General features: G+C 49.2%; 2 protein-coding genes across 52 annotated transcripts; one reads left to right on the top strand and one right to left on the bottom strand.

Moving 5' to 3' along the window:
* Positions 1–428: 428 nt before the first annotated feature.
* LOC148672094 (uncharacterized) lies at positions 429–15,399 on the top strand. 50 transcript variants are annotated; one of them, XM_088627469.1, is made up of 22 exons: positions 429–649; positions 2,370–2,503; positions 3,198–3,239; positions 3,488–3,563; positions 5,321–5,412; positions 5,538–5,597; positions 6,140–6,187; positions 6,514–6,621; positions 7,022–7,063; positions 7,856–7,900; positions 8,117–8,164; positions 8,382–8,447; positions 9,303–9,353; positions 9,571–9,636; positions 9,915–9,992; positions 10,290–10,347; positions 11,088–11,218; positions 12,289–12,333; positions 12,425–12,457; positions 12,736–12,804; positions 13,874–13,894; positions 14,540–15,399. In XM_088627469.1, the coding sequence occupies exons 1-22, from the start codon at positions 628–630 to the stop codon at positions 15,068–15,070; spliced, it is 1,866 nt and encodes a 621-aa protein (XP_088483595.1). In that variant the 5' UTR covers positions 429–627; the 3' UTR covers positions 15,071–15,399. The 50 variants fall into 50 exon arrangements, with proteins under 50 accessions (XP_088483595.1, XP_088483582.1, XP_088483587.1 ...); XM_088627461.1 differs by having other exon boundaries at positions 430–649; positions 2,373–2,503; positions 14,534–15,399; XM_088627483.1 differs by having other exon boundaries at positions 430–649; positions 3,488–3,542; positions 5,321–5,400; positions 14,534–15,399.
* A 291-nt stretch (positions 15,400–15,690) lies between these two features.
* Positions 15,691–25,111, bottom strand: LOC148672093 (uncharacterized). 2 transcript variants are annotated; one of them, XM_088627450.1, is made up of 5 exons: positions 24,976–25,111; positions 24,391–24,621; positions 21,905–23,516; positions 19,384–20,770; positions 15,691–19,011 (listed from the first exon to the last, which is right to left on the bottom strand). In XM_088627450.1, the coding sequence occupies exons 2-5, from the start codon at positions 24,577–24,579 to the stop codon at positions 17,214–17,216; spliced, it is 4,986 nt and encodes a 1,661-aa protein (XP_088483576.1). In that variant the 5' UTR covers positions 24,580–24,621; positions 24,976–25,111; the 3' UTR covers positions 15,691–17,213. The 2 variants fall into 2 exon arrangements, with proteins under 2 accessions (XP_088483576.1, XP_088483578.1); XM_088627452.1 differs by having other exon boundaries at positions 24,391–24,618; positions 24,976–25,108.
* Positions 25,112–25,273: the final 162 nt, after the last annotated feature.

Raw genomic sequence — 25,273 nt, 5'->3', positions numbered from 1 at the left:
GAGAGTTGACTGGTGAAGTATCTTCTATGCTACACAAACTGTATTTATAATAGAGACTGAATGTGGGGTTCAAAAAGGAATTCAAGGATCTTAAACCCAGCAGGAAAACAAGCGAGGAAGAAAGAGGCTGGCACTCAGCTGACCTAACTCTGTCTGATATGAAACAGCTATGCAGAGACTGAAATGGAAAAGTACAGACTGAACGTCCCTAAAGCTTATCCAGCCAGTGTTATGGAACTGATCATTTATTTACAGAAGTGTTGGGGGGCAGGGTGGCCTTCACAGCACAGGGGCCCTGGGTTCAATTCTGGACCAGGGGAGCTGTCTGCGTGGACTTTGTATGTTCTCCTCGTGTTTTCCTGGGTTTCGCCGCCACAGTCCAAAACATTTGCTGGTAGGTTAACTGACGAAAACGAATGGCTGGGTTTGCAGAGGTGTATTTAAATTGTTCTTCTTCACGCCCAACTGCATTCTTGACTGTAAAACAGGTTTAGACGCCCACTCTGCACACCTCCTTCTGTGTATAAATACTGAACCTTGCAGAACTGGTCGGACCTGCAGCGCACAGAACAGGTGAATCTGTTACCGACACGAGGATCCAGCCGGACAGGGCTCTTCTCCGGCAGAATGGATTCCAGCAGACCGAAAGGTTGGTTTGGGCATTTTTATTCTCTAAATCTCATAAGAGTGTCCAACAAACTGGACAAGGGCTCCCATACTGTCATGCAAAGGAACAGGCAGAGGTTTATTCCATGCTGAAAAGAAAAGCAACACAACGTTTCGGCTGTGGAGCCTTCTTCAGGTGAAGAAGGCTTCTCTTTTCTGCATGGAACAATTTACAATTTATTGTCATTAAACTCATATACAGGTATATGGTATAACGAAATGCTATTAAGCTACCTCTCAGACGATACGTAGTACAAAAAAAAAAAACAACAACAACAACAACAACAACAACAACAACAACAATACAATTGTATAATAAAAGAAAGACAGAGACAACAGGCAGTGTGCAAAAACAACAGGCAATGTGCAAAACAACAACAGGCAATGTGCAAAACAACAAAAAGGTAACAGGCAATGTGCAAAAACAACATCAGATGTGCAAAAACATGCATCAACAGAATGAAATAAAAGGATAGAAATTATGGGGAGTGAGCTTTTTGACATGTAAGGTAGAGGTAGATTTCAATGTGTGAGTTTTTGGTAAGAAAGAAGGCACTGTGAGGTTCAGATCATAGGTGAGAGGTGAGGTGAGAGTGAGAGAGGCTGGGAGTTTAATAGTTTGATAGTGCGGGGGTAAAAACTGTCTCTGAGTCTGGTAGTCCGGGCCCGAATGCTCCGGTACCGTTTTCCAGATGGCAGAGGGTCATACAGTCTGTAGCTGGGGTGTATGGGGTCTTTGATGATGCTTAGAGCTTTCCTCAAGCACCGTCTGTCATAAATGTCCTGTATAGATGGGAGAGGAGCCCCAGTGATGGACTGGGCAGTTTTCACCACCCGCTGTAGGGCTTTGGGGTCAGCAGTACTGCAGTTGCCTCTTCCTGTATGCGCTCGCTAGGCGCAGAACAGTACTGGGAGCAGTCAGATTTATTTGAAGTACCTCTGTCACGACCATGCTGAGAAACTAAGTTCTTCTTGTCCACGCACTGGGTAAGAGGTAAGCCGGCGCTGTTTTCGTGTTCTAGCGCGTTTTAGCCACGGCGAAGCAAGATCTTTTCAGTGGCCGAAAAAGTGACCTGAACGATGTGATAATCACGTTATCTATGTTTATATTCGTGCATGTAACCAGGTCCTTTTCAGCAAGTAGTTGATCATTATAATTATTATTGTCTGTCATTTTAGATCTATGAGAAGATTAAAAAGATAATCTGAAAAAAACTCGAAAAAAATCTCTACAGGCGTTAACCGCTGGTTATCGTTCACACCCACACGTTAATAACACCGTGTGCGTGAAGGTCTGTAGTATCAGGCACTCCGGCTCAAAACCCACACCCGGTGACAGGACCTCTTTTCCGCGTTAATCACACTTATCCAACATCACCCGCCCCGCGTGTACATCTTGGTGAATGACGGCTCAGATGCCGCATTAGCGTAACTCAAACTTTTAAAAAGAGATTTTTCAATCATATCTCCGTCGCCCTGTTTGCACTAACCCTGGACATTAGCCATAGACGGGGTGAGGAGGAGCGCTCCCAGAAACACCCGCGGGAGAAACGTTCAGTCCCACCCGGAGGCTTTCTGTTCGAGGCGCGAGGCCTCTCAGAAATGACGTCTGTAAAAAATCCTGCAGGAATACTGTACCCTGTACCCTGGAGTGTACCCAAGGGGAGTGTCTCTAGGCTGATAGTCCCTGTGCGCTGTCCCAGCAGTGGAGAGAATGGAGGTGAAGACAAGGCAGGAGCTCTGGGAGGAGGGATGGAGGGGAGAGACGTGGAGGGCTGCACCAGCGAGCCTGACCCCCCACGCGGATCAGGATCGGGATCCCTCCAAAGAGCATCAGGTGAGCTGGTGGGGTGGGAACAGCTGCTGATGAAAACCTATGGCGCTCTGCCAAATCAGCACGCCAGTCTCCAAATGCAGCGTGAACAACCAGGTCCTTTGCAATATATCCGTACCTATAGTGTATCAGCCTTCTTCATGGCTGTCACAGGTCCTGCAAGGTGCTCAAAGTCAAATTCTAGTGTGTTTGTGCCTGTTCCTCTTTGTGCTTGGTGTTGTGTCACTGTACATTAGGATACGGACCATTTCATTGCTTATTGTAATCTGATAGGATGATGCATCTAAAACAGACTTCTATATATAGTAGTTTTACCAAATTTTTACCAAATGTCAGGGCATGAGCTGCAGTTCTGAGAGACACCCTTACAAGGGACCTAGAGACATGTGGTGGATATCCCTTCTATCACACCAAAGACCCCACCCAGAAAGTAAAATCACAGCTCCAACAGCCTGCGGGACTACTTTGTAAAATAGAACTGAGAACGTCATTTCTGATACCGACATTTTTTACTTTATCTTCAGCAGTAGGGGTGGTGCTCCTGGAATGGAACTCCTTTATCAAATATACACAGATATGATATGACACAAATAGATACTGGCGTTCGGTGACGTCAGCAGCGGATTTCTAGTGGCGGTGGCCGTACATAGGGAATTCTGTGAAGAATATTAACCTGCTGTCATTTGCTCTTTTACAGGCATCCACCTCCTCTTCCTCTGACAGCGAGGATGACGAAGAGGTATTTGGCTGCCTGCAGTTTTCCCTGACACGTCTTTCCCAGAAGCACAAACACCTTGAGCATGTTTTTCCACCCCCCCCCCCCCACCTCAACAGTGCTCTTGCAAGCTTGAAAAGCCACATTCCTGCGCCCAGGTCGTGTGCAGTCCATTCCTTGGCAGCCAGAGCTTCTGTTCAATATTCCTTAGAGAAACACAGTCCCCTGACCTTCCCAGTGCCATCGCCTCTTACTCTCTCCCTGTCTGCCAGGATGGAGAGAAGGAGAAGAAGAAGGAGAAAAAGAAGAAGAAAAAGAAAGATAAGGGCAGTGTCACTGAAAGAGGAGGTGAGCCACTCCTGTCTCTTTATTGTGGAATATACAGTATGAATAGCACTTACAGTAGCTATGACTACTTCTTTTTATATGTGATGTAGAATTAGGTGTCTCCCATTAAGTCAAGGCAAGCAGCCACAGATAGCTATTTCTCCTATATTTGGACTTCTCCTTGTGGCTGTGCCTTTAAGGCTGTGCCTTTAATGAAATGTCTATCAGCAAATTTTACAAGGGTTCAATTGACATCAGTAAGAAGAATCCACTATAAATTAACTTCGCACTTTTTATTGTAATGCACAAATTTGGGCAACAAGGATCAACTGAATAGTTAAAGGAATGTAAATTATACACAACTGCATGCACACACTTTGCATTTAATAATTATAATTAATAATTGCTTACACTTTATATAGCACTTTAACACTCCACTCAAAGTGCTTTCCAGGTAATGGGGATACCCTCCAACACCACCAATGTGCAGCCCCACTTGGATGATGCGACGGCAGCCATAGTGCGCCAGAACGCTCACCACACATCAGCTATCAGTGGGGAGGAGAGCAGAGTAATGAAGCCAATTCATAGATGGGGATTATTAGGAGGCCATGATTGGTAAGGGCCAATGGGAAATTTGGCCAGGACACCGGGGTTACACCCCTACTCTTTTCGAGAGATGCCCTGGGATGACAACAGAGAGTCAGGAACTTGGTTTTACGTCTCATCCGAAGGACAGCGCCTGTTTACAGTATAGTGTCCCCGTCACTATACTGGGGCATTAGGACCCACATGGACCGCAGGGTGAGCGCCCCCTGCAGGCCCCACTAACACCTCTTCCAGCAGCAACCTTAGTTTTTCCCAGGAGGTCTCCCATCCAGGTACTGACCAGGCTCACACCTGTTTTAGCTTCAGTGGGCTGCCAGTTGTGAGTTGCAGGGTGATATGGTCACTGGCTGGCATTGGATGTGAGTCCACATATACACACTGATGGTAATGCACATACACACACTTTGGGTATATATACACAACAATATTGATGAGCCCACACATACACTCACATTGAGCGTGATGCTTAAATTCACCCTGTGAGTGATGCACACACACACACTGACACACCTAAAGAGTGATGAAGACACACATACACACCTGGAGAATGATGTAGACACACATACACACCTGGAGAATGATGTAGACACACATACAAATCTGGAGAGTGATGTAGACACACATACACACCTGGAGAATGATGTAGACACACATACACACCTGGAGAATGATGTAGACACACATACAAATCTGGAGAGTGATGTAGACACACATACACACCTGGAGAATGATGTAGACACACATACACACCTGGAGAGTGATGTAGACGCACATACAAATCTGGAGAGTGATGTAGACACACATACACACCTGGAGAGTGATGTAGACACACACATACACACCTGGAGAGTGATGTAGACACACATACACACCTGGAGAGTGATGTAGACGCACACATACACACCTGGAGAGTGATGTAGACACACATACACACCTGGAGAGTGATGTAGACACACATACACACCTGGAGAGTGATGTAGACACACATACACACCTGGAGAGTGATGTAGACTCACATACACACCTGGAGAGTGATGTAGACACACATACACACCTGGAGAATGATGTAGACACACATACACACCTGGAGAGTGATGTAGACACACATACACACCTGGAGAGTGATTCACACTGACTCCAGCAGTTCTTGTTTCCAACTGTGTCCTCAGAGCTGAGAGACCCTGGAGATCTGAGTGACGATGAGTTGGAGGAGAAGGAGGAGAAGAAGAAGAAGAAGAAGAAGAAGAAGAAGGTAAGCAGAGTCAGCGGCTAACACTCCTGTTGTCGTTCAGGCCTCTGGGAGTCTGTACTTGTTGTGAATCCAGTTGTGTAGCTCCCCCGTGTGTCAGCACTGCCTGATGAGCTCTCACACGCTCTCTCCTGCAGGACTCTGGATCCTCCTCCACCTCCTCCTCCTCCTCCTCGGACAGCGAGGATGATGACAAGGTGCGATTTGACTTCTCCTGCAGGGGCACAGCCCCAGATCGACAATCAGTCACCCCCTTCGTGGAGCCTGCAGGCCACCATGCATGTGCTGGTAGTGCGCCTCTCTCCTGCCCTCAGATACAGAGACGACACTGCACAGTCGAGGACAGCAGCCAAGACTGCACATGAACAGTGCATTACAGTATCCAGCTCCTTCTTGAAAGCAATATTACTCAGCTGAGTGAAGTGCTTAAGAAATAACAATTGGTGAACTTTAGAATTTAGTAGTGATCTAAACAGTGTTAAGAGGTCACTTAGAAAGCACTTCGCTAGCTTTTTATTACAGTTGGGTATAAAAAGCCCGAACACTTCCACTAGTGTCTTCTTAGATACAGTAGAATTAGAATGAAGTTGTTCTCGTAGTCCTGCCAGATGGAGGAAAGCCTTCGCTGTGGTAGTGGGGGTGACCACTAGGGAAACACAGCTGTCTGGGCCCTGTCCTCAGCACTGCGTCCAAAGCTCTGTCTGTGCTGCCCTCCTCACACCTCTCTTCCTGTCTCTAGGAGAAGAAGAAACAGAAGAGAAAGAAGAAGAAGAAGCAGAAAAAGAAGGTGAGAAGAGCTAGTGCTGATGTTGTATTGAGTGGGAATTCTTGAGTCTGTCCGGAGCAGCAGAGTCTATCAGGGCACTGGAGCCGTGTGGCACTTCAGACTTCAGCTCAGTGCAGTTTACAAAGACGCAGTGCCTTTGCACCCTAGCCATGCTGTACAGCTGGAACATGAGAAAGATCCCATAGTGAGAGATGAGCCCCCAGGCGTGAGGAAAACAAGCTTTCAACATGAGCTGAGAGGTGTAGTGCTGTCAACCTTCTGAACTGGAGTGTATTGGCTAAATGCCCCAGGTATGATGGCACATAACGGGACTCTTTCTCTGTCAGGGTATCTGTGTTCTGACCTGCTCTCGCCTGTCTCCCCCGCAGGACTCCAGCTCCTCCTCCTCCTCGGACAGCTCCTCCTCTTCCTCGGACAGCGAGGATGATAAAAAGGTAAGACAAAGCACTGCCTGTGTTTTCCATAGTTACTCCTTTTTTTAGATGCAGCTTCAGATTCCAATGCGCTGTTTATCTCAGAACACTGCACCCCCACATCCCATCACTAACACAGCAGCTGGGCACCCCCATACACCCTTCCAGGACTGTGTTGCGGTCTACTACAACAGCAGAGAAACAAGCAGCTAGCACAGAGGTGAAGTCAAGCTCGAACCTGTGATTAAGCCAAGCTTATGCACGTTATAAACATGTCCAAAGACCTTTCAAATGCAGATTTGAAGGGAACGTCTCAGGTGAATGCAAAAAAGGACGGGAGTCTCTTCGCTCAGTGAATGACACTGCTCGGAGTCTGTGTGTTCTGCAGTCCCTCATGTCTCTCTCTCCCTGTCTTTAACAGAAGAAGAAGAAAAAGAAGAAGAAGAAGAAGAAAAAGAAGAAGGTAGGCGGACTCCTGGATAACTCACTGACCAGTCACTACGGCACTACTTGACCCAGCATGCACCACAACTCACCTTCGGGTCTCTTTTGTTCGTGTAGCTGAGCTCGTTTTGTATTGTGCCAAGGAGGTCAATACTCTTTAGAATATGAACACAAAACAGAAAGGGGCCTAGTTCCTGGACAGCAGCAGCGCTGGTCCTGGAGGGACCTCATTCCACTGTGCTCTACAGGCCACTTGAGCGCAGGCCACAGCTGACACGATATCTGGACACGCTGGCCAGAGAGCCGGACAGGTGTCCACTGACACTGACCCAGTCCAGAACAGCAGCCCTCAGAGCCGGGCACAATTCTCATTTTGCACATCGCTCACAACTCAGCATGAAAGTGGGAAGTATGGGAAGCAAAGGAGGGAATGGGCTTTATGGTTTTGCTTTGGGCAGCTAAAATTCTACAGAAAGATAAAAGAAATAAGAGTCCCGCTGGGAGAGCAGACTTAAGCAGTAGGTAATTGCAAGTGATCCAAGTGTGCTCCGGGGTTGGTCTGGTGCCAGACAGCTCTGCTCTGGGTACGGTCCGGGTTGGTCTGGTGCTAGACAGCTCTGCTCTGGGTACGGTCCGGGTTGGTCTGGTGCCAGACAGCTCTGCTCTGGGTACGGTCCGGGTTGGTCTGGTGCCGGACAGTTCTGCTGTGGCACTGGTTGAGCCTGGCCAGTGGAATTGAGAGCTGGCACCCTGCAGAGCTGTGAACACACTCTGAAGAGAATAACTGCTGTCTCCTGCTCCCCTCCCACAGGACTCCAGCTCCTCCTCTTCCTCCGACAGCGAGGACGATAAAAAGGTATGCAGTGCTCTTCTTGTGTGCTTTACGGTTTAAAACTGAGGGGTCCTCCTTTTTTAATTTTCATTTCTAACGGGTTTTAGTAACTCTTTAAAGTTTCCTGCCCCATTGATCCTGGTCAGAACTGTATCCTCTCGCTAAGACACACAGGAGCTGGACGTTCCTCCCAGCCAACAGCACTTTCTGTTCCTCATGTTGCTCTGTTCCTGTCTTTAGAAGAAGAAGAAGAGGAAGAAGAAGTTGAAGAAGAAGAAGAAGAAGAAGGTGAGCTGTTGTTGACGAAGAGTCCTCTAATCTCCACGTTCTGCAGCAGGGACAGCAGCTGGCAGAGGAGACGAGCAGGTGTAGGCCAAGGGCAGGCGTGAGGCAGGGGAGCCCAGCTGTGTGTCTGCCAGGACCAGCCAGACCCAGGAGGCTTCAGGGCGTCTGGGCTGTCTGAGGCTGAAGCACTAACCTGCTGTCTCCTGCTCCCCTCCCACAGGACTCCAGCTCCTCCTCCTCTTCATCCAGCTCCTCCTCCTCCTCCGACAGCGAGGACGATAAAAAGGTACGCTCTGCTCTTCTTGTGTGCTTTATGGTTTACAATTGAGGGGTGGTGGATCCTCCTTTTTTAAGATAAGATATGATTTATTGTCCACTGAGGGACATTTTTTGTGGACACACAGCACTTCTGTACATTTAAATATAATGCACACCCTCCCCCCCAAAAAAACAACAACAGAAAAAACATTGCACATCACTCTATTGCACATGTGTAACACATAACAAATATAACATTTATAACACATTACAAAACATATTGCACACAAGTGGATTTGAAAGATAAAAAATTGTGTTTATCCTTGCCATCTGCATTGACAGCTTTAATGGATAGTGGAACACAGGAATGTTTGTATCTGTTTGACTTACATTTGGGAACCCTAAAACGTTGGGCACATTGAAAGAAGTTGGTATTCAGAGTTGAGGATGTGGGAAGGATCTGATATAATTTGTCCTGCCTGTTTGATTATGGCTTTTTCAAAGATTGTCTGCAGGGAGGGGTGCTGTTTCACTCCCATGGCCTTCAAGGCTGTTTGGATGAGGCGGGTAATTTGCGATCTCAACTGAGCTGATAGATGACCAAACTCCACTGTTATACCATATCTCATAATGCTCTCGATTACAGTATGGTAAAAGAGTAGCATTATTTCCTGTCGAACCCCAAACACTCTTAGTCTTTGCAAGAAAGATGAATTTTAGACTTAATTTTCATTTCTAACGGGTTTTAGTAACTCTTTTAAACTTTCCTGCCCCATTGATCCTGGTCAGAACTGTATCCTCTCGCTAAGACACACAGGAGCTGGACGTTCCTCCCAGCCGACAGCACTTTCTGTTCCTCATGTTGCTCTGTTCCTGTCTTTAGAAGAAGAAGAAGAAGAGGAAGAAGAAGTTGAAGAAGAAGAAGAAGAAGAAGGTGAGCTGTTGTTGACGAAGAGTCCTCTAATCTCCACGTTCTGCAGCAGGGACAGCAGCTGGCAGAGGAGACGAGCAGGTGTAGGCCAAGGGCAGGCGTGAGGCAGGGGAGCCCAGCTGTGTGTCTGCCAGGACCAGCCAGACCCAGGAGGCTTCAGGGCGTCTGGGCTGTCTGAGGCTGAAGCACTAACCTGCTGTCTCCTGCTCCCCTCCCACAGGACTCCAGCTCCTCCTCCTCTTCATCCAGCTCCTCCTCCTCCTCCGACAGCGAGGGCGATAAGAAGGTACGCACTGCTCTGCTTGTGTGCTTTACGGTTCGGGATCGAGAGCCGTTGGTCCCTTTTTTAGATGCACAGATTCAGCAGCTGCATGGGGCCCCTGGGGGCCCAGGATCGGGGAGCCCTGATTGAGGGTCCCCGGCTCTTATTTGACCAGGTCGCCAGCGCGGCCTCAAGTGGGTGATGCTGCGAGCAGGTGACCGGGATGTCCCATGAGCGGACCGGGCCTGTGGCTCGTCTTGTTTCAGAACCTTGCTATGTTAATGCCTTTCTCTGTCTGCTAGAAGGGGAAGAAGAAGAAAAAGAAGAAGAAGAAGGAGAAGAAGAAGGAGGAAAAGAAGGAGGAGGAGAAGGGGGAGAAGGTGAGTCAGTGACAATTACACTACCTCCAGGTTTCCATAAGCCCTGTAGAGAGACAGACGCCTCTGAGCTCAGAGTCGGCGATGGGCTGGTTCTGCTGTTTGTGCCGCTGTTAAAATAAAAAAGACAAAACAAAGTGTTCGACTTCGAAGCCGGTTACGCGCAGTCAGCTGGGACTCGGTGCGAGGCAGTGTCTCCCGTGCATGAGCTTCTCACAGACATCTCACGTGCACGTGGAGAGCAGCTGGTCAGCTGTGCTGCTGGATGACACCTCCGCTCACTCCTCTCCTGTCTGCCAGGGTGGCCAGGGCGAGAAGGGGGCTGCTGATGAAAGTGTGGGTGCCGTCTGTGAGAGCGGTGAGTACAGGCTGTGTGTGGCCGCGGAGTAACGCAGGCGCTTCTGCAGAAAGCCACTTATTTTGGTGTGGTATGCAAGAAACTAGAGCCTTTCCCAGAATGGAGGGGGACAATTTAGGATTAACCTAGCTTGTGGGTCTCTGAGAGAACATGCAAACTCCACACAGAGTGTTCCTGTCCAGAATCAAACTGAGGACCGAGAGCTGTGAAGCAACAGTGATAAACCACATGCAGCTGTCACCCTTAAATGTTTACAGTTTTTCAATTAAGTTTTGCATGATGTGCTGCTCCCCTAAAAACGATTCTGAACAGCAAATTTTCCCCCCGATTGCAACCATTTATCCTCACAGAACTGAGAAACCCCAGCTTGAGGCTGCAGTGCTCTGAATTCCTGTACTTTCCATTGACCCCCATTCTATTTTTAATATTCCAAATGCCACTCAAATGAAAACTCCGCCTGAACCAAAAAATACAGGCACCTCTACATTTTAAAGAGGAAGTAAGCTCATCTTCTTTAAAAAAAAAAAAGGTGGTTAACATCCTCACATAAACCAGCAACAACATATTGAATAAGCTAGTTGGTCTGAACAGCCTCTGCTGGTTTGGAACATATCTTCTGTTTTCACAACAAACGCTTCTCAGAAGCGACAGTATCTGTGAGGACAGCTTCTGAGCTGCTGTCCTCAAGGGTTTACTGTACTCACACTCTCTCTCTCTGCTTTACCCATTTCCTCCTGCAGGGGGGGCGCAAGAGCAGAGAGACCCGGCCGTCCTGAGTGGTGATGAGGACAAGAAGAAGAAAGACAAGAAGGACAAGAAGAAGGACAAGAAGAAGGACAAGAAGGACAAGAAGAAGAAAGGCAAGAAGAAGGTAAGAAGTGGGTGAAGAGACACTTGTTGCTGCTCTCCTCTAGAGATTGAAAGGATGATTCAGATAAAAACCAAGAAAGCAGGATGACCCCTCAAGATGGCAAGCAAAGGACGTCAGGGAACTTTCAACAGCTTTTGACAGGGTGGACTTTTTGCGATTTTCCCAATATTAGGATCTTAATCCTGTGCCTCCCTTTCAAAGACTTCTAGCTCCTCGAACTCCGACAGCACAGGTTCTAAAAAGGTAGCTCACAGCTCCTCTCGTGTCTTCGTGATGAAGTCTTCGTGATGATGTCCCAGGATGACAGCACAAAATGGGACCAAGTAAGACACTGAGCACCGGCGATCCCTGTGAAGGGCTGCTGTGGTTTTAAGCATCTAAGTGTCTAACAACCCGGGCCACCTCAGCTCAAGGGGAGGTTAGAGTACAGCTCAGTCATTCCCCTGTCAGACGCAGGCCCACCTCCTCCTGGTTCGTTTCTGATCACTGCAAGCACAGCGTTGCAGCAGTGAGACCGAGAATGTCTTTACGTGCAGCAGGTGGTTCTGGCTTAAACCACAAGCACCTCAAATCAGTCAGTGAAGTTTATGAAATGGAATGGATATCACTTTGAATAAGGAATCAGAATAAACGTTTTGAAGATAGATTGGGAAAAAACCGAGAAGGAATAATATTATGTGAAATAATGAAAAATAAAGGTAATCATTTTTCAATTGAATGACTATTTTCTTAATGTAAATTGTTTAATTATTCAAAAATATAGTATATTCTTATAAATGTGAATATGAAATCGTATATAGAAATATGATTATATTTTTCCCATGAACTGATGATGTATTAGTGGATCTGTCAACTGTTTTTCTGGCAGGTGGAGGGGTGTAAGAGGGTGTTTTGTGTGGGTGTATATTTCCTTTTACTACCTTAATTGTTTATTAAGTATATGATAATTATGGAAAATATTGGATGGTAATAAAAAACACCTATAGTGTTGAAAGACAGCTAAAGTGTGGAAACATGGAGAGGTCAAACTGTTCGATAAAAATCTAACCTGTTGCCTTCCTCTCTTCCAGGACTCCAGCTCCTCGTCTTCCTCGGACAGCGAGTGTGATAAAAAGGTGCCGTCCTTTCGGCTTGACAGATATCTGGACCCTTTTTCAATGTCTGTGTGTCCTGCAGTCTCTCATGTCTCTCTCTCCCTGTCTCTAGAAGAAGAAGAAGAAGAAGAAGAGGAAGAAGAAGGTAATGAGAGTCAGAAACCAATTGACCAAGAGTCTATGTTTTGAGTTTATCCACTCAAAACATAGACTTTGCGACCATGCAGGTACCTGGTATGGTACTGAGTTTTGGTGCATCACTGACTGCAATGACAGCCTCTCTTGTGGCTGTCAGGTGGTGCAGATATTTGATGTTTTTTGTGACCTTTCGAAGGTCTTCTCGTGTTCAGAGTGTCAGTCTTGAGGAGATCTGTTTTTTCTGCTGTCAGAAGAGAAAGGGCACTAACCTGCTCTCTCCCACAGTGCTCCAGCTCGAGCTCTTCCTCCTCATCCAGCTCCTCCTCTTCCTCAGACAGCGAGGACGATGAAAAGGTATGTCGCTGCTCTTGTGTTTTGCTGTTATTTGTTCCCTGTTCAGAATCTCTGACCTGCCCTACCATCAGCTGGCCAGTACACCCCTGCACTGGCACAGGCAACACGTTCGCAGTCACAAGAATGTTCCTGCATCAACACTTTGTTACTTGACAGTGCAGTAGAGCTCTGCGTCCAAAACAAAGACTGATGTCTTCATAAGAATGTATTTCCTGCAGCGCCTTTAGGTTCTTCAAGATGTAGGAAAACAATTAAAAAATCTGGAGGAGGGGAATAATTAGTTCAATTAGAGTGAAACTCAGGGAACTCTGTGGCCTGACCACACTGTCCTGCTCTGTCCACTCACGTTTCAAGTTTCAAGTTTATTGCCATGTGTACCTGAGTACAATGAAATGCTTACTTGCTTACTTGTTTCAGATCAGATCGGATCACCTTATTGGCCACATACAATTTCTTGCATTAGGAATTCGTCTTTTCGCCAACCCCAGCTTGCTCTCCATGAGACACACAGACAGGGAGAGAAGCTTGGGGTCAGAGTGCAGGGTCAGCCATTTATACAGCACCCCTGGAGCAGCTGGGGTTAAGGGCCTTGCTCTGGGGTCCAACGGAGTAGGATTCCTCTGCCATTTAATAAATGACATCACACATTCTTTGGAGACAGGAACATGGTAGCAGCTATGGTCTTAAGTGGCATTCAGACAGCAGACGTGTGCGAAATTCATTTGGATTTTAGGAGTCTTTTGGCTGTGGGAAAGCAGCTCTCTTTGAACCTAGAGGTCTGGGCTTTAATACTCCTGAATCTTCTACCAGAAGGAAGAAGAGAGAAAAGTGCATGAGCAGGGTGCTTTTGATCCTTGATTCTATTATTTGCCATTCTGAGGCAGTGCGTGGTGGGGAGTTCTGTACCAGTGTAGTTTTCTATGGTCACAAGCTGATCAACTGCCATACCAAACTCTAATGCAGCCAGTGAGACTGCTTTCTCTGATGCGTCCTTAAAGCACCCTATCTTTGGTGCTCATCAAGACAGATGTGCTGCTGTCTCTAATATCACTCTCTCTCTGTCTTTTAGAAGAAAAAGAAAACCAAGAAGGTGAGTAAATCCATCATAATCATACTGATAAAAGGCATCTTTTTTATCTGCCAGAGTGGCCTCAATGAGGTTTGTACAAAGGTCTCTTATACCTGATGTTATGCAGATGTGAGAAGACAAAGAGAAAGTAAATCAGTTTGTATTTCATATAGATGCATGTAAAAATAACATGTTTCTGTTACACAAAGGGTTGTGGGTGTCTGGAACAGGCTGCTCATTCTCACACTGTAAAAGCACTTTCATTTTCATGAAAACGCAGGGGTTTATCATCAGATCAATAAGCTGCAAACAAGTAGGATATTTGAAACCTGGGTCTTGAGCTCCTGAAAGTACACACTGTAGAAATGGGCAGGAGTAAGAACGACAGCCAGTGCTTCAGCAGGATGAGCAGTTTCAGGTATAAAGTCCTTGTGTTTTTTTTTCCACATACACACAATCTCTCACGTTACCACAGTCTTGTTTTCTCACAAACCTGCTGCTCACTGTACCTCTTGAAGAAGGCAGCACCGGAGCTGCCCTTTTATGTTAGCAGAGCTTGAGGTCGGTGCTGCAGGCTTGGGCCCCCCCCCCGGCACTGCGGGACCCTGCTGATGGGGTGGGAGGGTTCTCAGGCGGTCTCGCTCTCCCACTGTCCTTCAGGACCAGAAGCAGGGAGAGGAGCAGAGGGGCGCTGGGGAGGCGAAGCAGGGGAGGGCCGAGGAGACACCCGGATCCAAGGACTCGGAATCGCAGAAGCAGGGGGGCGCGCCGCCCGGGGAGGTGACGGACTCCGGGGCAAGAGGCGAGGCAGAGCTGGGAGGCGGAAGGCATGTGCTCTTCAGGTGGGAGGGGACGTCGCTGTCGGGGGAGACGGTTCCGTCAGGGAGGCTGGAAAAGCCGCCAGGCGTGTTCGGCGCGCCGGCCCCCGAGAAGCAGGCCGTCCCAGTCAGCCTGCGGGCCGGAGAGCACACTCTGACCCCGTACGAATCGCTCATGTCAGGGAAGTCAGCCCGGCCAAGCGGGATCCCCATGAGCCCCATCGAATCGCTCATGGGGGGCCCGACGGCCCGAGACAGGGACACAGCCAGGTCCCAGGACAGGGTGACGGCAGGGGGCACTGTTCTCTCGGTCCCGTACAGAGGAACAGTGAGGTCCTCAGAACTGCTGAAGGGCCCCAGGCCGTACCCCTCCGAGTGACACCCGGGGTGACACGAGGTCACCACAAACCCCATTGTCAATGAAACACAGAAATCAAGTGTAGAACGACGGGCTTCCCAGCACAAGAAACATAGGAAATCACAAGGATGAGTCCCCATCAGCAGAGTGGGTAGTGGGCGCACTGTGTCTAGCAAAACAGCTGTATAGCAATTCTCACACTCTATAGAGTGCCGTACTCTATATAGCGATTTTCATGCCAAAACGTTTTCCTTGTTTTGCCTGATTGAATTTAAACAGTGTAACAACAACATGATTTTCAATGTGCAACATCTTGTCTGGATTTATAATAAAATATGATTGATCACAAATGTGTCTGATACTTCTCATGCTCTCTCTCTGTCCTGTTGGAATCGTATGGAGAGTCGAAAAGCCCTCTCCTTGGTCCTCTAAAACTAATTTCAGGGTTTTCAGTACTTGCTGAACAAATAACTCGTCTCTCCTTGCTGGAACACAGACATGCACATACTTCTCTGACGTCCTCTGCAAGCTGATGTAAAACCAAACCCCTCCTAGGAAAGAAATGAGCAGCCACGTTGTTCCATGGCTTTGGCTGAGACTCTAAATCATTGTCTGATCCAGAAAACCAAGAGATCGCGAGATAAAGTTGGATAGAACAGTTTTTATTTCACAAAGAAGAAAAATATTGCGCTCATAATGAATTGGTGCAAATAGCTTTGTTTTGATGCTGGACTTGAATTGTTTACTGGCTGTGTGTTGACGTCACAGGGAGAAACAGCTCTTCCTCTCGTTCATCGCCTGCAGACATACACAAACGCCACATGAAACCACGAGTCGATAACATTAATAATGAATTCCTAGGCTTTTTAATTGTTCCCTTTTTTACAGTATTATCCACTTCACGATAAACACACAACACAACATGAGTGAGGCAGTCAAAGCGACAAAAATGAAAAACAGACAATACTGAACATTCAAACCCAATACTGACAAACTCTGCTAACTTGCAGATGGTGCAAAATAGGAGGTGGGCAGTGAGGAATGCGATGGCTTGTTATCAGGGAGAAGGTACAGGGCAAGCAGGAAGCCAGACCCAATGGGAAGGCTTGAGCTGCCACCCTGTGCAAATGAATGCAGAACACAGACTCTACACTGCTTGTTGGCTCTGTGATGGCTGCTCGTGCCTCTGGATATTGGTATCGTCCCTGAAAAGAGTCTTGGAATTTCAGAAGAAGTCGTGATGAATGACCCCCCCTACAGGGCATGTGGGTTCAGGGCCACTGCAACCAAAAATGCCCCAGATTACATAAGTAAACAGCTGGTCCCTTTAAATCACTTTAGATGTCTGGTTTTTGGAAATAAAAAGTTAGGAAACTGTCCTGAGTCTGACAGGACACACCAGCAATGGCCACAATCATGAAATTAAATGGGTGACACAGCAACCGAAGGGGTAAATAAAAGAACCGAGGCACCCCACCTCACCTCACCTGAGCTGGCCCAGGCATACCAAGAGCTGTTGAATCTCCAATGATCCCCATGTAGTGGATTCAACAATGTGTCTGGGTGAGTAACTATGAGACACCTTTGTCTGTCTCACTGTGCAGAGTAAGTTTTGAAAATGACCTGGGAACGCTGTGGAAATTGATGATGCCTCTACCCAGAGGAAAGATAGGATTGCTTTTTTCTCACTTTCATCAAAGCAGACATGGCCCCCTTTCTCCGTGTTTTTGAGAGTTCACCTCTTGCATTAGTCAGTTTTGTTCAGTTTGTAGAGAAGTTCCCCCTTCTGCCATTTTATGCCCAGTTTCATTTCTAATACACAAAACATTAACATCTCAGTTTAGCCTGAAATACGAATTCATATCACAGACACGTCAGACCCACTCTCAGCCTAAAGACCTTGTGCCAAATGAGGAAACAGCAATAAGTGCCAGACAGGGAAAACAAAACCACTTCATAAATAAGAGCCGGTATAAGATTTACTCTAAAAGCTGGAATGGGAATGTACTGCACCCCTTCAACTGGACGTAAAACATAAAATCCGGTTCTTTTACGTCATTAGGGGTGGTAAAAAAGAGCAAACATCATCAAAAGATAGTATTAAACGAGGGACGTCACTTCCGTACTGAAATAAGAAGGAAGCTTCAGCCTGCATCATCACCCATCAAAGTCTTTTGCAGTTCGGAGACGCAACAACATTACATCCGTTGACCCGTCTCGTGCTCTGGCTGTCCGACGCCGGTGCCAGAGTTTGGGTCAGGCTGACCTGTGCGTTGCTGAAGGACGTGATCCTTCCACTGCCTGCGATCTGGAGGTTAACCGTGGTGGCGTAGCTTGTTTTTACTGAGCCTCTGCCACGGGCCTGACCAGAGTCTCCGTCTTCGCCATCCGTGCACGGATCGGGTGTTTCGGACGAGCCCCTTCGGGAGAGGGGCTTGCTGTTCACGTAGGCGCAGACGATGCTGCTCCTGAAACTGGTGTCACAGAGATCCGGGTCTTCCGAACTGGTCTCAGGGCAGCCCGACGACAGCGAGTCCTCACTGGGTCTTTGAGGGCAATCTCCCAAATCGGACGAATCATATTTGGTCAACAGTTCCTGGATGTACGGCCAGGCAATGCTGGTGTAATCCTGTATGCTGGTGCTGCTCTTGTGAGGGCCCTGCCTTGTTGGAGACAGGGACACCGGGCTGAGACAAGGGGGGCTGCTACAGGTCCTCCTGGGGCTAACCGGCCCTGGATCGTGATCAACACTCAGGGACCTCCGAGCATCAGGACCGCCATCTCCCCAAGAGATCTTCCCAGTGATCTGCGAAGGGCTGGGAGGCCCATCCGTCCGGCCGATGAAGGGCAGGCTGTTCCCTCGTGGTCTCCGGAGGGTCTGAGGGTGCGCACCTGTGTTCGGAGGGACCCCTAGGGGGGACGGGGAGGTGACTCGGGGGCTGGTGCAAGGAGGCGAGGAGCAGGTGGAGGAGGACCCTGAGCGGTTTTGAGAGAGGGACAGAGGGGTGAAGGAGCGAGGCCCTCTGGGGTGGGAGGGGTGGGGGGGCTTGGCTTTCAAGGTGGCGCAGTCTCTTGTCTGTGCCTGTGGCAGCAGGGCGGGAGGCGGGGAGCAGATTCTGGCGCAGGATGGGGAAGGAGACTGGACCCGGGAACTGGGCTCTGAGGCAGAAGAGAATGGTCTGGCTGCTCGATTGTGGGAAGAAATGGAAGCTCTTGCCAAATTTGGGGAGCACACTCCCTGTCCTAGGCTTGCTGAGGATGCCTTATTGTTGTTATTGTTTGAATTACTGTGACTTAAAAGCTCTAAGGCAAGGGATCTTGACTGTGGTGGGGTAGGAACCTGCTGGAGACTAACTGATGCTACAGGTGATATGGACCTCTGGCTCCGGTACGGTGGAGGAGACAGCATGGGAGATGGGCTTGTCCTGGACAATGAAGGATGGGAGCTTCCACTCCTTGTTGTGGAAGGGTCTCCTGGGAAGGAACATTCAGTCTTGGGTGTACCTGGAGTACTGGGGCTCTGTGGAGATCCCAAAGGGGAGCTTGGTCTGGGTGAAGGGGACCTAAACCTCAGACCCGATCCAGAAGCAGGAGGTAGAGAAGCAGAAGGGTTCTTTGTATTTGAGCTTCCTGGAAGAACAGACTGCAGTCTGGCACTCCTTCTAGCAAGGGTCTGACTTAAAGTCTGGCTGATGCAGGAAGCTGCCAAAGACTTGGCCAGAGCACTGGAGCTGGACGAAGCAGATGGAGGATGGATGTTTCTCATTGGAGAGTGTGACCGAAGACGAACTCCAGGGATAAATGCAGACGGCACGCTTGCATGGCTATTGGCAGATGGGGGATTTATTGTATTCCCTGAGGGGGTCTGTAAGTATTGGGAATTTGGTTTTCTAGTCTGGGAGTGTCCTGTAACTCTCAGGGATGTATCGGGAAAAACGTCATCTCTGATGCTTTCAGGGTACCTGGAATGAGAGGAAAGGAAAAAGTCTAGTTAACCCATTGGGAATCCGACTGTACTGCCAATCATGCAAAAGCACAGTTTTAAGTTTAAGATACACAAAGCTTAAGCCTTCTTGGTACTTTGTCATTTTGCAGTCGTTCACCACACCCTACAAAAATGAACAGAACAAACGATCTAGGTATCAGGCAAAACCTCAGACTCAAACATGTTGAACGGAAAATGTAACATGCCCTCAAAAACGTAAGTGCAACACTGTGCTACTACATTTCCTTATAAATCTGAATATTAGAACTTCTTTTAAGTGGGCCATCTACCCACATCTTTAGAATGTCCTGTTATCTCAACTGCGAAGTCAGAAAGTGGAGGAACACACCTTGGGTTAGGGACAGACAACCCCTGTCTTTCCAGGCTCAGAGCCAGGTTTCTTCTGCCTCGTGTGGTGGGTAAGTTAAGGGGTCTTTGGCTGGTGAACTTTGGCAGATGCTCTGAAGATGACGAATCTGAGGGCTGTGTATCCGACAAGTCCTCATCAGTTGTCTGAGCTGTTAAGCTTTGGTTTTGAGGAAGCCCGTCCTTTTCTTGGAGTGGGTCAGATCTCGTAGTGCCTTGAAGGTCTGACCCCAAAATCTCCTTCACTGCACACGTTGCAGGCAACAGTACTATCGGAGATGCCAACGGAGTCCCTTCTCCAGCATCCTCCAGAGGCAGAGTGTGTTGTGGAGATACGGAGGACTCATCATTCTGACCGGCCTGATGGTCATCACAAGCTCCATCACCCAGTGCGAATGTCAAAGTGAAAACGGCGGAGTCCTCGGGGACAGATGGGAGGCATGATGACAAGGAAGTAGCAGGGGATGGCTGTTTGACACACTCCGCTGCATCTTCAGGAACATCAGTATGGTTCTGCACCACCTGACATGATGCCAATGCACCCCTGTTGTTGGCGTGCTGTTCCCCGCTATTTGATGTGCTTATAGTGATGTCGCTCTCCCACTCTGGTGCACCTAAACATGACTGGCAACTGTCTTTATCTTCAGAACTGAGTTTACATCCTTCCCCTTCAGCACTCCGGTAGGGCAGATCATCCTCCTCTCGCAGAGTATGAAACTCATCCTGGGCCTGGACCTGATCCGAAGAGGAAGCCAGAGAGCCTTCTAGGACTGTTGTGCTGGATAACAATTTGTTCACTTCTTCACACACCAGAGGAAGAGGGCATGCCAAAGTGGGGTCTCCACTTCCAGAGGCCACTGGACTATCAAAAGTTTCTTTCACGGGCATTGGACCGGCTTCCGATGAATTTCCTGGAGCACGTGCTGGACTGTCAGCTTCAGCCGATGACAGCCAAGATCCTGAACCAAACTGATCTGTCAGAGTTACGTCCTGAAGAACCTCGAGCTTGTCTTTTAAGTTGATCTCTGAGGCCTGGTTAACTTCCGAAGCTCTGGGGGATGGAGCTCCTGGGGGAGGAGTGTCTGGGGAGGAGTCCGTGCTGTTGGATGGTGGTGCTTGCTCAGAGCTGGGTAGACCTGTCTCAGGACTGCAATCCAAGGAGGGTGTTTCCTGGATCTCTGCATCTCCTTCAGGTGGTTCAAAAGGAGATGGAAGAGGATGCAACAAAGTCTTGGAGGGCTCCAGAGCTGAGGCGCTGCTCCGGGGTGCGGAGACGATGCACCTGCTCTCCTGCAGGTAGGTGGGGGACAGCTGCTCTCGGATGAGGACATGCCCATACAGCTGCGGCTCTCTGGGCACCATGGGACGTCCTGATGGAGAAAAGAGGGCAGGAGAACATGCTTTTTAGACAAAGTAAGCGATTCGTGTGACCTGAGTCTTCTTTGTGACTTGTCTGAGGGAATCAGAATGATAAAGCCGACGAGTTGGCACAGGTGGAACATTAGAAAATGCAGAGTATATTAAGATAAAAGAGATCAAAGGAAAGCCCAGCGGAAACCTTCCACACAAGGTTTTTAGTTACGCCCAAACCCCATTCCTCCCTTATCTGGCATTTGGATGGGCCCTTGTGATCGCCCACACTGCACACACATATCGGTGACTTGTCAGCATGCATTGCCTCCTGTCTTTGGGTATTCCCCATCATGCCCTGCTCTTGTCAGTGTCAACAGTCTCCCGCATCCCTTGCCAGAACTGTAGACCCCAGTTTCAATGAAGGCTTCATCAAGCCTATACAATGGCATAAACACTCTTTTTTGGTGGTTCTTTCGTTTCATGAGGAATGACAACGCCCCAAAATCAAAGCGTGGCGAACTATTGTGGAGTGGATATTTGGCTTAACCCGCTTGGCTGAGGGCCGACCTCCTGGCCATAGGACGAGGAGGCCAGGACCCCCCGCGAGGTAACCAAGGGGCAGCTGCAGAGGTGGACTTGGGGTGGAGGTGGGATGCAAAAGTCGCACGCGAGGGAGAGGGAGATATCGCATTTGGTATTTATAGCATTCGGTGGAGGAAGGACGAAGGGAGTGATTGCTAATCGCTGACGGCTGGGGATGACTGAGCGTGGTTGTTGTCATCCCTCCCGAACTTTAGTTAAATAAACTCCATCGAAGCGCTTCAATGTATATTAAAAATGTAATTGACTGACACATTAACAAATGGGGTCAGTGTGGACTATATGGGGGTGGACACACTCTAGTCCGACTTTAAATCAGTTTTTATTGCCTATCCCGATCTTTCTTTAACGTCCTCAGAACAAAGCAAAGCCATTCCGTCAAAAACAAACACCGCCACTTCAGATGAATTTATTCAGTTTATTCGCAGTGAAACGAGCCCCCCGAGCGTCTGCCGAGATGTTACGTTTGCGGGTGGCCCTGTGTGTGGCTGCAGGCCCGGAGCGAGCCCAGCTGGAGTGTGTTTGGGAGCTGTCGGCGACAGGCTGCTTACCCGCAGTGGTTTGGGCCGCTGGCCTCCTCCAGGCTGGGTCAGCCCTGGCCTCTCCGAGGTCCTCTCGCCTCCCCGGCCCCCTGGCCTCCCACACCTTCTTGTGGAGCGGCGTCTTCATGCGTCCGATCTTGGCACTGTACATGCGGGCCAGTACCTGCACCCTGCTCAGGATCTTCTCCGAGTTCTCCGGGAGGCACACGTCTCCTCCCTCGTGCAGGCTGATCCCGGTGACGTCCGGGGGCACGCTGTAGAGAGGCCTCTCGAGCGCCCCACAAAGGGTCACCCCTGCGTGCTTAGAGTAGGGCTCCTCTTTTGCCCTGGGGGGGTCCTGGCTCGGAGTGCTTTCCGAATCCCCGCAAGGCGTGGATTGGTGAGCGATTTTGTTCTTCAACGTGTCCAGTTCCCTCAGGTCCTTCCCGTCTCGGTCTTCGCTGTCTTCGCTGTCCTGCCTGGGGACAACCACGTCCTCTCTTCCCGTTTCCACATTCTCTACGAGCACCAGTGGCCCGTTTGCAGGGGCTGCTGTTCGATTGCTGGGGGCTTCTCCATCTGTGGCTCGCTTGACTCTGAGACCGAATCGCCTTCCTCCCTCGCTGCAGCTCAGCCTCTTCTCTTTCTCCTTCCACACTTTCATCAGCTCCGTGCAGGACTGGAACGCCAGCTCTGGCTCAGGCTTTGTGACAGAGCCACCGTCTTCCTCTCGGATGTCCCAGGACTCCTTGCCCGTCCCTTCCCGTTCCACAAAAGCGCAGTCACTAAGACCGAGAGACCCGCTCAGCTCCAGCTCCGAGTCTTCGGTGGCTGGCAGGATAAGAGGGGTGAGCGGAGAGGAGAGATCCATCTCGCTCGCCTCCGACCGGCTGCTTTCCGACTCACAGAGGCTGTCCTGCTGCCCAAAGATGTCGAATCGGGAAACAGAGTCTTTGACCAGTCCAGTGGGAATGAAGGATATGCTGTCTCTCCTCTGCAGGGTGCCACCGCTAACCTCTGCCGTCTCATAGTAGTTTCTTATCTTCTCGATGATCATCCGGTCGTTTTTGGTCAACATGGCTTCCTTTTTAGGCATTGGCCCACTTCCTACCAATGCCTCTGCATAATTCAGCGGCTTGTGGCCTGCCAGGCCTTCTGCTGGGCGCTGGTTCTCGGGTTCATCCTCGCCGCAGGCTGGGTAGGAGCTGGCGCTGCCAGGGAGGGTGGGGTGTGGGGCCACCCCTTCCTGCTGCGGCTCCAGCTCAGCCTCAAGCGTGGGCTCAGCAGCCTCCTCCTCCTCCTCAGGCTCTGTTGAGCTTCCTGGGTTCACTGTCACAGCTGAAGGCTCTTCCTCGGTCCCCATCTCGTCCAGCATGTGCAAAGGGGAAGACACAGACTCCCCTTTCCTCGGGTCCTCCTCTTCAGAAGACTCGCTGACTGCAGCAGGAGGCTCTCCTTCCTCGACCTGAACTTCTTCATCTGTCAGCGGGGGCACAGCTCTTAGCTCCTCCTGGCCGTCCTCTTCCTCGGCCCCGACGGTCTCTAGAGAGAGACAGAGCTCTTCCTCATGCTCTTCCTGCTCTGCGGCACACAGCTCTTCAGCAGCTGAGTTTTCATTCACTGGCTCCATTTGCGTCTGATCCTGCCAAATTCAAAGGTTTTCTTGATTACACAGATCAAAGAGCCTGGCTGTCTTGTTGCACCTACACCTCACTCTACAACCTTCTTTTTTTCAATTTACTCCACTGTGGTGGAGGCCATGGACTCCCAAGACGGGGTTCTGTTTCCCCAATCCCTGTCACATTCTCCAGACTCCTCTGCCTGCACCATCTTGACTGCACTGCAGTGTTCCTTTGCACGGTACATGTGGAGCCTATTATTGTGCTCCCTTGTAATTTATGTAGCATTGGGTAAAATACGGGGGCAGGATAAATCAAGTGGAAAAGAACATAATACAACCATGAGCACCCCTGCACTATGGTACTTACAGTATACATTAGCTTGACTTTAACCCCTAAACTAGGCCTCTGCCCTCTATACTTCCAGAGATATTGCAAAATGGTTGAGGAGACATCATTCCAGGCAGAGGTTGCTCTGCACATTTGTGGTACTTATGCAAAACTGAACAATGTATAAGAAAGGCCTTTATTTTTATTTTAAAAAATACATTGAATTGAATTGAATGGCCTTCAATGACAAGAAGAATGGCTTCGATGAACAGGTCCTATTTAAAAGGAAACACGAAGCATGTTGGTCTTGAATTGAGACCAACTCAACTATTCAAAATCCCAAAGCTCACCCAAATGCCGTTTTGTTTGCCTTGGCATCCTTCAAAGGGATTCTAAAATAAACTAGCTACTCAAAACAAGCCACACGACAAGGGGCTATTGGCCTCATCTCTGTGTTCTCCTGTTCTGATTTCTGTGACTGTGTTTTTCTTCTGTACATCATGCCCTGTAGACAGACAAGTGGCACAGGGGCGTGAAGGAAAGGAAACTCGCTGGTGTGCGACTCACCCTCTCCAGCTGGCAGTCCGTCATGCCCTCCCGGGCCCGGCTCTGGCTGATGAACTGCAGGATCTCCTCGGTGATGGACAGGGTGGGCGGAGCGATGTCCCCTTCCGGGCCCAGTCCGAGGTCGTCGCGCCCGGCCTCCACCTCGATGACGGAGGAGGCCAGCGTGCTGGCGCTGCCCGAGGAGCCCATGCCATCCGCGCCCGGGCACAGCTCCCCCTCGCTGCCAGCCTGCTGCGCGCGACACAGACAGAGAGATCAGGGCCAACTGAACGGCTGGACTGCCGTCAGAGGATAGTAACGTTCTCGTTTCCCCTCTTCAAGCTCAGCCTCAGCTACCGACATCCCAGTCAAGACTGTGTTCCCAGAGTGTTTCTTGTGAAATCTGACATAAACCTGCTCAGCACGTCAGTATAAAGAGATGATCTTCCCAGCAACAACAAGCACCTTAGAGAATTACAGCAGAAAAGGCTTATTCTATCAATTCTCTGCAGTGGAAACATATCAGAACTGACAGTAAAGCTGTCAGCGTGGGCTTTCCCAATCTCAGCTCCTGCACCGCCCCTTCAGACGTACGAGTGAGCTCACCTTCAGCCTCACTGGAAGTCAGATCGCCCCACCAACAGCACACAGGACGGGAGGAGGAACAGAAGAAAGGTCAGAGGTCAGCTTTTGTATGGAGCAAAGGGTCAATATCATTGACATTTAGCACATCCTATACAACAGTGTCACGTTTTACTACAGCAGGGGTACCAAGCTCCAGCCAGGGAGGCCCACACTGTCACTAAACCTTAATGCCCTGATTGAGGAGATCATGAGATTAGCTGGACCAGGTCTCCAGATAGTGATGATTTAAAGAGACCTAGAAAAGCTGCTGGATGCTGGA

This window comes from Lepisosteus platostomus, chromosome 4 (assembly GCF_059453375.1).
Source record: "Lepisosteus platostomus isolate fLepPlt1 chromosome 4, fLepPlt1.hap1, whole genome shotgun sequence".
Classification (NCBI taxonomy): Eukaryota; Metazoa; Chordata; class Actinopteri; order Semionotiformes; family Lepisosteidae; genus Lepisosteus; species Lepisosteus platostomus.
The sequence above is the reverse complement of the archived record's forward strand: the minus strand, read 5'-3'. Positions and strand labels throughout refer to the sequence as shown.

Bases quoted from the DNA above. Each gene is read 5' to 3' on its own strand.
- LOC148672094 (XM_088627456.1), top strand. From the start codon at position 628: ATGGATTCCAGCAGACCGAAAG. The intron at 6,622-7,021 runs GTAAGACAAAGC...TGTCTTTAACAG, and splicing joins ACAGCGAGGATGATAAAAAG to AAGAAGAAGAAAAAGAAGAA. The intron at 12,458-12,735 runs GTAATGAGAGTC...TCTCTCCCACAG, and splicing joins AGAAGAAGAGGAAGAAGAAG to TGCTCCAGCTCGAGCTCTTC.
- LOC148672093 (XM_088627450.1), bottom strand. From the start codon at position 24,579: ATGGGCTCCTCGGGCAGCGCCAGCACGCTGGCCTCCTCCGTCATCGAG. The intron at 23,517-24,390 runs GTGAGTCGCACA...TGAATTTGGCAG, and splicing joins CGGACTGCCAGCTGGAGAGG to GATCAGACGCAAATGGAGCC. The intron at 19,012-19,383 runs GTGTGTTCCTCC...CTCTCATTCCAG, and splicing joins TTGTCTGTCCCTAACCCAAG to GTACCCTGAAAGCATCAGAG.